General features: G+C 42.4%; 1 protein-coding gene and 1 non-coding gene across 2 annotated transcripts; both read left to right on the top strand.

Moving 5' to 3' along the window:
• The first annotated feature begins 205 nt into the window (after nt 1-205).
• On the top strand, nt 206-3706 carry LOC125111668 (interferon-induced very large GTPase 1-like). Its single transcript, XM_047753691.1, is given in 4 exon segments — nt 206-1481; nt 1483-2036; nt 2039-2301; nt 2303-3706. Coding segments are annotated over 4 exon segments (1452 nt in total). The 5' UTR covers nt 206-1200; the 3' UTR covers nt 2657-3706.
• A 4000-nt stretch (nt 3707-7706) lies between these two features.
• LOC125112235 (U6 spliceosomal RNA) lies at nt 7707-7813 on the top strand. The gene has a single exon (XR_007131043.1). It is a non-coding gene; the product is annotated as a U6 spliceosomal RNA (small nuclear RNA).
• The last annotated feature ends 4025 nt before the right edge of the window (nt 7814-11838 follow it).

An 11838-nucleotide genomic window follows, 5' to 3' on the forward strand; every position in this document is an offset into this window, starting at 1 on the left:
TTTTCTAGACAAACGTTTGGTATTAGATTACCATTTGTGGTGTCTAGTTTACAGAGGTAATATAGACAGACTACCTACTGTTTCCCAGACACTAAGAGCCACAGAACTAGGAAAAACACTTGAGGACTTTTTTTATTGCCAAGGAAATACAGTCAACTACAGCATCAACTTGCATCTACCCAATGGACTATACAGATGGCAGTTCTTCACTGCACAGATGACTTTACAAGACATATTTTAAACAAACGTTCCATTTGTCAGTTTGCTCTCCCAGTTTGGGTGCCAAATCCTTGCAGTTCCCTAACTGAATTCCCTCTTTGGTCTCTCAGGCAAATCAGGAGATGCTGGGGAGAGGTGGAAAAAATAAGATGAGAGAAAAATATCAGGAGTTTTAATAACCAGCTGATCAGTTGGCCACCTACACACACTGTACCTTTCATAAGGACTGGAAATCCTGTCTCTACTTCCAAATCACAGATTTTGGATTCACTCCTAAGTAAAGGCAAACATGACCGTTTTTTCCTCCATCACTCTCGGGAAGACAATAATAGATGTCTGTTGAGAGAAGGTGTGGTGGGAACTGCTGGTTCTGCCCAGGTGGGAGAGCTGAGGACAGATCTGAAAACTACGGTGCCTTCACCAGCCTCCACGGAAATGCTGAAATACATGAGAGGCAGGTTAAGTTCCTGCAGGAGGTCTCCTCGGTCATGGTTATTCCCCTAGCAACTTCCGATTTTGACGAAACGAATAGCTCCCTTCTACTTGAATTTTGGAATTCACCCAAACCTCTCATCTGTTTGTTTGAAAATGTAGAAAATTTTACAGATGAGAATCCTGCTCACAAAGGGAGAACTGGAATCAAGAATCTAAATAAAATAGAATTAGCTGATAAAATTGCAGCTGCCTTAACCCAGTTGCTGAAAAAAACTCTGGATCTCCCAATATTGACTGCGACAATATTGCTAGGAAGTATGAGCTTATTATTGATGAGGACCAAAGAGATGGCCAAGAAGCAGGAAAAGCAGCTGACATCCTTATGGACATCTTGAGAAAAGTAAAATTATCTGAGATAAAGTAGAAGTTAATATCTCTTCGGAGAAGTCTATGGCATGATTGGTGTAAGAAGGATGCGGAACTTCATCAGCTGAGGAAAAACGGAAACAGGAGTACCAGAAAAAGACTGAGGAGGAAAAGCTGAAAATGCACCGTGAACAGTATCTCAAAGTTATTAACCCTAATGACCTGATGAAGTCCCTGCTTAAAAGTCTTCTGTCTCCTTTCTGCAGGGCTGGGTATGTTAATGGACCAACTAACCACATCAGAGCCAGAGAAGCTCCACCAGAGACACAGTTCCCTGTTGGCTCAGGTGCGAACAGAGAAGCAGAAGCGTCAAGGAGAGACTTCCTCAGATGCTGGGAGGCTGAGCTAGAAGCTGTCTCCAAAGAGATCAGGGACTTTGCCCTAGGAACTGAACATCGCTTGAGAGGTGGGTCAGATCTCTGAAGCTCTTGAAGAAGGTTCCTCCACAAAAGACACCTTGTTTCTCTCCCTTCCCCACATGGCTGCAGATCTGATGCTATCTGGTGTTCCCACTGAGTTGGTGGATGGCGATGCTTCATATGTGCCCCTGAGGTGGGTGGCAGCTGCTTCTGACAAGGTCTCTGAGAAACTTGGAGACAAAAAGGTGTTTGTTCTCTCTGTCCTTGGCCTGCAGAGCTCAGGGAAGTCCACCCTACTGAATGCCATGTTTGGGCTGCAGCTGAGCCACAGGGCTGGGAGGTGTACTTGGGGTGCCTACATGCAGCTTCTGAAGATGGACGAGGCACTCAGAGAACAGCTGGGCTTTGATTTTATGCTCATTGTGGACACAGAAAGACTTCAGCCTTTGGAGCTCGTAAACAAAGCACAGAATGAGGAAAATGAGTGGGCAACTCTTGTCATTGGACTTGGAAACCTAACTGTAATCAATATTTTTGGGAAGGATTTATCAGAAATAAAGGATCTTCCACAAATAGCTGTCCATGCCTTTCTCAGGATGAACAACTGAGTATCTCACCAAGGTGCTTATTTGTTCATCAGAACATAGAAGAAACTATAGACACAAATCAAAGTATGGAAAGGGAGAGGTGGCTGCAAGAGATACTAGAGGAAATGACAATTGCAGCAGCCACATGTGAACAGTGCTCAGAGGTGCGCCACTTCAGTGATGTCATTACGTTTGATGCCAAGACCCACACCCATTACTTTGCTCACCTCTGGGAAGGTTCTCCCCCAAGGGCACCTCCTGATGTTCAGGAGCTGAAAAGGCAGGATTCCTAGAAATGCCAAAGAAGAATCCAAAGGAAGTATTTTGAAGATATCAGAACTTAAAGTCAGGGTTCGGGATTTACAGATGGCTTTAGTGAATCAGAACTTCATTTTCAGGTTCAAGAACACTCAAGAGGTCACAGCCATGAATAAACTGGAGATCAAGTACACCAGCTGGACCTGGGACCTGAGAAGCCAAGTGCTAGACTTGCAGAATCGGCTGACCAACCAGATTCAGAACAGAGAAGTCAAAGAGATCAAGAGACGCTCAGTTGAGATTCGAGTCGTGGAAAAACATGGAGTCATTAAGCAAGAATTTAAACGGTATTTTCGAGAAGACAGAAATTGAGATATCTCGGCTCAGTGGAAAGGAGTATTTGACGTTGATTTGAAGAATCTTAAAGAGGATCTTATAGTAGAAACTATGAAAAATGTGAGGATTTCATTAACAGAAAGAAAACACAAGACCTTCTGAAGGAGCAAAAAGTAAAACTGGAACATAGGTTATTGGAAAAAGTCAGAGGGACGGCTGTGTCCCCCAACAGGAATGAATTCCATGATAAGGAGCTGAGAGGTACATTCAACACGATCTGGGAGAAGAACGTGCCCATTCAGTTGCCTCCCACACTCCCACATCTGACGACGGTCCTGATACTGATATTGAGCTAGAGAACATTCTCCTGGAGCATTTTAAACAGCATCCCAATATTGTGAACAAAATACAGTATCACCAATACAAAGAAGCCATCTTCTATCAATTATCCTAAACACTCCATCCCCTGTCAAAAGTCCCAAGCGTACTGACCCTCTGTGGAAGAGTTTGAAGAGGATATCATAGAGAAGACAATAGCTCAGATTAGGAAGTTGGTTAAAGATATCACACACGGAAGAGAAGAAGAGAATGAGGGTTGCAGTTGTAGTTACTCATATGAAATTCTGCAAGTGATCCATACTGAGGCTGAGGCTGCATCTCAAGGAGTCAGATTTAGGCTGACAAACAGATACAAACTAGATCTTGCCCAAGAGCTACTGCAAGAGGCAGCATATCATTTTAAAAAGATGCACATTGCATTCAAGGGAGCAAACAACCCTGTTCTGTATTGAGAAAGCAAAAGAGAAGAATTTTTTACTAATTTTAAGTTGACCTACAAAAGCTGCCACCATATTGACTGACTTCCTTTGGTGTAAGGAGTTTCTGCTACTTTATGAATTGGGATAAACAGCCAAGGAGTTTGTTCCTCACCTAGCTTTTCTCTTCCTCTATTGCACTGCTTTCTGTAAAGAGCACTTTTGTAACACAGATACTCAAACCCATCCAAGTAAACACTACAGTTTGCATCTTCTCTGGGAGTTTTACAATTAATACATGGTTCTGTAAACAAATCTCCAAAGTAGTGTTTTGCCAAAAACTTAAATATTTGCTAGAAATAACATAAAATATGTAATTAACTTTTTCGATTAACCAACATCTCAAGTAACAAAATCATGGAGCAAAGGAAAATAAAAAGGAAAATTTAAGAACTGAGACCATAATGGACTTTTTTCCCTCCTTCCTTCTTTCCTCCCTTCTTTCTTTCCTCCCTTCCTTTCTTGATATATTCCTTCTTTCATTCTCATTTTCTTAATTATCAACTGAGTCCCTGCTATGATCCAGGCACTCTGCCAAATGCTAGAGATACGAGCAATAGAAGACATGGCCTCTGGCAGTTATATAATGAGCAAAAGATAACCTCTTTATACTGGCTCTTACAGGTTGTTTATTTCTTCATGGCAGCCTGAGACCCATTAGCTCAAAATCCACCGGTGCCACACTAAAAATTTTACACAGTCAGTTGTTATTATAGCCCCAATATGCATAGTTTTAGCCATTTAATGACTGCCTGCTTTGCAAAACTGTACAAAATTGACCCCCAAATCTGGAAATTTCATTCGCTCCGATTCACATAATATCCAGGAAATAAGCTGACTCCGAGTAAAGTTTGGGGCCTCAACAGTCTCTCTGAGAGCCTCCAAGAGCCATGGCACAACTGGGTCCTTTGCAACACCACAAGTTTCATGCTCCAATTCTGAATGTGTCTAGAGCCACCAGACAAGGTGCCTTTGGCAAAAGCCCACGACTGCCATCTAGCGGCAACAACAGGGAGTTTGGACTAGAAAGCTACCTACTGGCTCACTTGCAAGGCCTGCTGGCCTGTTATTACGCTTTAACCGAAACCTCTTCTGTTGTGAAAAAATGTAAAATATTTTGAGATGTGAAATATACATTAAGTCCTAGGTTATGACGATCATCAGTCCAACAAGGAATGAAACGCATGAAAGGTTTCTGTCATTAAATGGGAATGGTATATCCAAGAACTCTAGCCGCGGAGTTGACGGGGAAGACCCACGTGTACTTGAACAGGGGCTTCCTTGACGGTGGCCCCTGCCTTGCATCCCCTAAGGACTGCCTACCCTCAACGGAATAGGTCACTCTCTATGATTTTCTTCAGACAACTGCAAATAAGAAGTGTAGTTAGCAAACGGTAGCTCAGTGTTGGAAAGCCAGACCTCCAACCTAGAAAGGTTCTACACTGCAGGTGGTTGATGATTGTACTTCGGCTGAAAAGGGTAGAGAAAAATCTGCTCGATGGGCAAAATTAAGAATAATTTTCCAGGAGTTCCCTGGTGGTCTAGTGGTTAGGGTTTGGTGCTCTCACCGCTTGTGGCCCGGGTTCAATGCCTGGTCTGGGAACTGAGTGCCCACATCAAGCCACGGTATGTTGCAGCCAAAAAGAAGGAGGGGGAGGAGGAGGAGAACGTTCTTCTGGCATCAGAGGAAATAAATAATAATAGTGATCTGTTGTGGATTCCTGAGCCCACTGAATTGACCGAGTTTTCTGGTGGCTCATTCAGTTTCCTCATGTCAGTCATTTTTAGTTCTCTATCAGTTAGACTGCAATATTCTGTGACATTAGATTTGGTTTCTGTAGAGCCGTGTGTGTGTGTGTGTGTGTGTGTGTTACAGTGTTACCATGGTTCTTCGTGGCGCTTGATGAGTTGTTCCTCTGTCTATGCATTTAAAGTAGTGAACACTTTTCTTCTTTAGCAAAAACTGTAAAAAAAATTGTTTTTACTTGATTCTAACAATTCATTAGGTTAGAAATAGCGGGATTCCTTTGCTCTTTGGTAGGTGACACCACAGCCCAAGGTCACCTGGGCTGCCTGTGGTTATCGTCGAGAGTAGGTGGTTTGCACCCTCCATCGCTCACCGCCTCTACCAGAGCCGCTGCCCAGCACCCTTGTTATTGTCGCTGGGGGCATCATTTGTGTTTTGTTTTGCTGATGTCACTGGCATCACACAGGGGGTTGGTGGGTGTTTTCACCCCGAAGCGCTGTGGTGGGCCGCAAACAGGATCTCGTCAGTCACAGGCTCCACTGCCCCGGGGGATGGGGGCCAGGGTCATGGCCGCTTCTGCCATGTCCAGAGCTGTTGGGTTTGTGGGCTCTGCCTCGGTGGGCAGGGCTTGGGGGCTGGAGTCACGGGCTGAGGGATGGGATCACAGGCCCTATCGCTGCTGCTGCCGCCTCCCAGTGACTTGCGGCCGTGGGCACTGCTACGGCCCAGAGGCTAGAGTTGTGTGTTTGCTCTCCCTGCTACTGCCAGGGTTTCTGGGCTTCGGCTGTTTCCTTAGCTGCCACAGCCAGAGGAAACGGCTACCAGGACTGCGGGCACTGCCTCTGCGTGCGCTCAGTTCTGCTCCTGTGACTTCAGCCCACCCACCTTTAGATGCAGGGATATGTGGGGCTCTCCAGCATCCCTGGATGTTGGACAGAGGCACCTCTGTTTAGTTAGGGATGTTTTACTGGTTGTAGGTTGAAGAGGAGAGACAAAAGGAGTGCCTCACCACATCATGATGCTTATAGCACCCATCCCAACAAAATTTGTTTTATAAGGCCACTAGAACCTAGCCGATGCAAAACATAAAATCACCCTATAAGACAGTTACAATCTATGACTCTCAAAAACCTCACAATTAAAATCTACAAACATCGGAGTTCCCGTTGTGGCTCAGTGGAAACGAATCTGACTAGTATCATGAGGATGCAGGTTTGATCCCTGGCCTTGCTCAGTGGGTTAAAGATCCAGCATTGCTATGAACTGTGGTATAGGTCAAAGATGCAGCTTGGATCCCACATTGCTGTGGCTGTGGCGTAGGCCGGCAGCTGTAGCTCTGATTCAGCCACCAGCTAGCCTGGGAAACTCCATATGCTGCGGGCGCGACCCTAAAAAGATAAATAAATAAATAAATAAATAAGTAACCACAGCTGAAGATGAGCACAAACTGAAAAATGTAATTTGGAACTACATATTTAAATTAACCACCATGAATGTATAATTACCACACACAATGAAAAGGCGAAACATACATACTAGAAATAAAAGAAAACTCCAAAATGATCGCAGATACACAGGTTTAAAATGACTAACATGTAAAGATGAAAATGTTAACAATAATGAATAAAGAAGGGGGTATTAAAGCAAAATGATCTTAAAAAGGACCAAAAAAGAAAAAAGTGAAAAACATTACTAACGAATCAATGGGGCAGGAGATAGCATGAAAACTAGCCAATGTGCGAAGTGATCACTGCCGAGAATTTTCCAAAATTAAAACAAACAAACAAACCAGAATTTCTCATTTTCAAAAAGCACACTGGGGGTAAATTATAAAAACAAAAGTGATACAATTCAGAAATATTTTAGTATAGTGGGAGCGATAGTAATAATCCTAGTATTACTACCTAATATTTTAAAGCATTTGGTCTAAGCCAGGTATTCCTCTAAGTTGCGTATACATCTGACTGATTACATACTGGCAACACCGTAAGAAGTAAGGCCACTGTTATCTCCCTTTACAGGTGAAGAAACTGAGGCACAGATAGTTTAAGCCATTTATCCAACCTCCGAAAGTACAGTTGCCACATATTGAAGACAAAGAAAACCTTTACGTACAAAAAGAAAAGAGCAGTTCTCTCCAAAGTAAGGGAAATTAGGCTGAAGGCAGACTTCTCCTTAGGAAAACAGAGGGCTGAAGACAATGAATAGTGTTTTTAAAGAACTGAGATAAGACAGAGATCAATATAGAAATTTATACTCTATTTGGGCTGAGAGAGAAACTGCACTTAAAATTTTTAAGGACTTGTGTCGTTAAAGAATAGAATGGAAATATTAATTAATTTTAGACTTTACTGAAACAAACAGCTATATTTAAAAACGCAAGCATGGATATTAAAAGAACGAGCAGAGTTTGTAATTTCAAGTTAGTAGACATAAAAGGGGATATAAGGAAAATCTGACCCACTCAGAAACCAAGACGTAAGATTTTATGCAGAAAACTATGTGACAAAAAATTCAACCCAGTGCTTCCAAAAATACTAAATTTATACTTAAACTGGGACCACACAGAGACGATTAGCACAGACCCTGTGCAAGGACTGAACACAAATTCATGAAGCATTCCATGTTTTTCTGCTTCTGATCGAGAGTCATATTCACAAGTCGACTCCATATAAAACCAAACAAGTCCTCTCCCTCAACTGAAAATACCAGTCCTCCACAGCCTCTTCCCTGGTGCATAAATCTGTCTATGTACACACGCAATAAAACCATGATTTAACCAGAAAAAAAAAATCAACACGATTCATAATAAAATTAACACCTTGAGAATATAAAGTGTTTAACAAGGAACAAACATCTACCACAAATAGAGCAAACACTGCATTTAATGATGAAAGTTGAAAATAATCTCCTTAAGGTCAAGACTATTAAAATATGCCCTGTATCAGTATTCTGTTCCACAATGAATTATAGCTCTGGTGATCACTGTAAGATAAGATAAAAATTTTAGCACTAAGGATTAGAAGGCGAGAAACAAAATATCCATTATTTTCAGATAGTATGATTACTTCCCCAGAAAATCCAGTAATATCTACAACAAAATTATTATAATTAACAAAAAAATTCAGCAAGTTTATTATGAAAAAATCCTGATGCAAAATGTGCGAAGCTGCCCTAAGAAGCTGCTCCTAACAAACGGCACCGGGAGAGAGACTGTCGCAGATATTTCATAATTAAACTCACAGGGGCTTTTAGGAAAATTCATAAACCAAATTTTTTTTTTTTTTTTTGGTCTTTGTCATTTTAGGGCCACACCTGTGGCATATGGAGGTTCCCAGGCTAGGGGGTCTAATCAGAGCTACAGGTGCCAGCCTACACCACAGCCACAGCCACGCAGGATCCGAGCCACGTCTGCGACCTACACCACAGCTCATGGTAACACTGGATCCTCAACCCACTGAGCGAGGCCAGGGATCAAACCCGCAACCTCATGGTTCCTAGTCCGATTCTTTTCCACTGCGCCATGACAGAAACTCCAAATTCATAAGTCAATTTTGATGATTCCAGGGAGCGACGGGCCTCTTGGCTTGCTAAAAAGCTAATTTTTTTATTAATAAAAAGAAAAGCAAGACTTAAGTAATACCAAACTTTTATAAATCTGCTTTTGAATTTGCTCACTGACAACAGTCTAATAATTGTGTCTACCACATACAAGTAAATTTGCATGTGAGTAAATAAATTACCTAAATTATTTTTTCCACCTGGACATAAGCTAAATTTACTAAACTGTATGCAAACATACATATGCACACAACCACACAAAACGGAATCCTAAACCGTGTTATTAATGTTAACCAAAACAAAAACAGCTAAGCATCAATCCGCCAACATTAGAACTTTACTCAAGAAAACTGTGCAACTTCATCGACGTATACAAAGAAACGTCTAACTACTAGGAGACAACCACATTCATGGAAGAGAAGTAGCAATAACAAAAAGTGGCCGTTTCCCCCCAAATTAATTTTTTTTCATTTTTAGAAGTTCTATGGAAACGTAGTTGATTTACAAGGTTGCGATCATTCCTGCTGAACACCGAGTGATTCGGTCACACAGGTACACACACCCATTCGGTTTCAGGTTCTTTTCCCACGTACCTGATCACAGAAGACTGGGCGGAGCTCCCGGTGCTATGCAGCAGGTCACTGTGGGCCCTTCCAGCTACCACCATGTGCACAGGCCAGTCCCAAACCCCAGTCCATACCCCCCCAAGCCTGCCCGCTTTGGAAACCGTAAGTTTGTCTTCAAAGCCTGTGAGCCTGTTTCTATTCTGCAAATACATTCATTTGTATCTTTTTTTTTTAGATTCCACATATAAGTGATAAGAGACGATGTTTGTCTTTCACTGCCTAACTTCACTTAGTATGATAAAGACAAAATTAATTTTTAAACTTGATGTAATTATAGCCATAAACCTAACAAGCTTTCCATGAAACTAAAAGTTTATCTTTAAATAATGATGAATTATGAATTTCCAACTAAAGAACCAAACATAGCCAATACTGCTCGAAGAAGAAAGATTGCCCAACCAGATAACCAAATCTTTTTTTAAAAAATTCATACTATTTAGAATAATTTACCAATGACAGGGAGTAGACAAATACAGCAAAGGCACAGAACAACAGACTAGACCCTTGCATGTAACACAAATCTGTATATACAAAGGTAGCATTACAAATCAGAAGGGGAGCATGATGCTTAGATAAATGAGGCTGGAAAAATCAACTCTGTGGAAACTCAAGTTTTTCTGCCAACAAGAGGCAGGGACACATACCGTCCCTTACCAGATTGTAAGATAATTGAGAAACTGTACAATACCTCATATATTTTCAAAAGTATCATCATAAAATGCGCACGACAGACATTTAAGAAATTTAACAGTTTGCTGTACTGCTTTATGGATTTTTATAGAACTAAACATTACAGATACTTTTATAATACTTTTGTATAACCCTAGAGTTCCTTTCCTTTCACGTCTGCTTATTAGCCACTCTTGGGAAGTTTGTATGTGTTTTTCCAAGTTGAGATACTTTTACTACGTACACACTTGTCTATAATAAGTGCAGTGCTGTGTTTATGTTTCAAAATCGACATACTGTTTCCATGTTTGTGCAGCTTCCTTTTGGAACAGCATTACATTATGGAGATTTATCTGTGTTCATATACACAGATCTCACTTGATCATTTTCTCTGTATGAAAACACAGTGTCTGAATTTCACTGTACGAACATACCACGAACATGCTGATCTGACAGAAGTTCTCTGCATGCTGACCACAGCGCACAGACCCCAGACCAGCTGGTACCAGAAGATCGATGGTGTTGACTCCCAGTTACCTGAACACCAACCAGTCTGCCTGTTCACAAGCTGATCTGGCACCCTGCAACCCTCCCACTCACCCTGTCTTTAAAAACCCTTCCTTAAATCCACCGGACAGCTCTGGTCTTTTGAGCACTAGCCACCCATACTCCACGCATGGCTTTGCAATAAATGCTGCTCTTTCCTTTACCAGTCAGGGTTAGGACACTGACTTCCCTGGGCGCAGGCAAGCAGCCCCAAGTCTGCTTCGGTAACACCAGTCGTACCTAGCAGTAGTAAACGTCCTGCTCCTCACCGCTGCTGGTGACACTGCTGTTCTACTGACAAAACGACAGCATTACCAGTGGTGGCAATTACTGACAAGGCTGCCCAGAGTGTCTGCCTCACTCGTCCCACCTGGCCAAAGGACAATGCACGAAGCCATCTGAACTGCCCCTAAACAATTCAAACTGCCAAACGGATCAGGTGAGCTCTGGCCAATATATTTCAAACCACTTTCTCTGTCTAATGAACAGGTGTTTTAGTCAAGAGCTGGATCTATCCACACCGGACTGAAGCCCTCCCTTGAAGACAGGCTCTTTCTGTGGCCAAAGTCCTTGGTAGGGAAAGGATAATCCCTACCCAAGGAATTCCTCTCAAACTTAAGAGCCATCAAGAAACCCGATTTTACTGGCCAGGTACTTCAGCAACTCTGTGTTTTGTGGCCAGCTTTACAACACTTTCACTGTGTTTAGCACTTTCAACCCTCTGGGTGAGTCAAACACACTAATGGCATGATCAAGACTCAACTGGCAAAATGTGCAGAAGCCTCCAATTACCTTGGCCAACAACACTGCCACGAGTCCTTCTACATCTCAGACCCACCCTTTCTGAACTCATAACCTCACTCTTCGAGATAGTCACAGGGTGTCCGATGCTTCTTTTGACCCCAAACTGATAAAAACAGAGACACTCTTTCATTACAAAGGCCTAGTTCTTTCTAATAAAAGTAACCCTGTTTTGGCACATCGGTCATTTCACAGGGCACTCTCAAGCGATGAAGAACTTAAGCATCGCAGCCAGCACACTGGAGATTTCATCTCCTGGAAAAGATGCCTCCAGAAGAGGTCTGCTCAAGCTAGTTGGAGAGACCTCTCTCAGACCCTGCTAACCACCCCTATCCCACCAAGCTCCAAGGAAGAGATAGACTCTTGAATTCACACGACATGCCTAAAGAGGCACTGAAATCTGACTGGATCTGCATGTGATCTGGGGACCTGAAATAAAGATTTCCCAGAACT

The sequence above is a fragment of the Phacochoerus africanus genome, chromosome 11, assembly GCF_016906955.1.
Source record: "Phacochoerus africanus isolate WHEZ1 chromosome 11, ROS_Pafr_v1, whole genome shotgun sequence".
Lineage (NCBI taxonomy): Eukaryota > Metazoa > Chordata > Mammalia > Artiodactyla > Suidae > Phacochoerus > Phacochoerus africanus.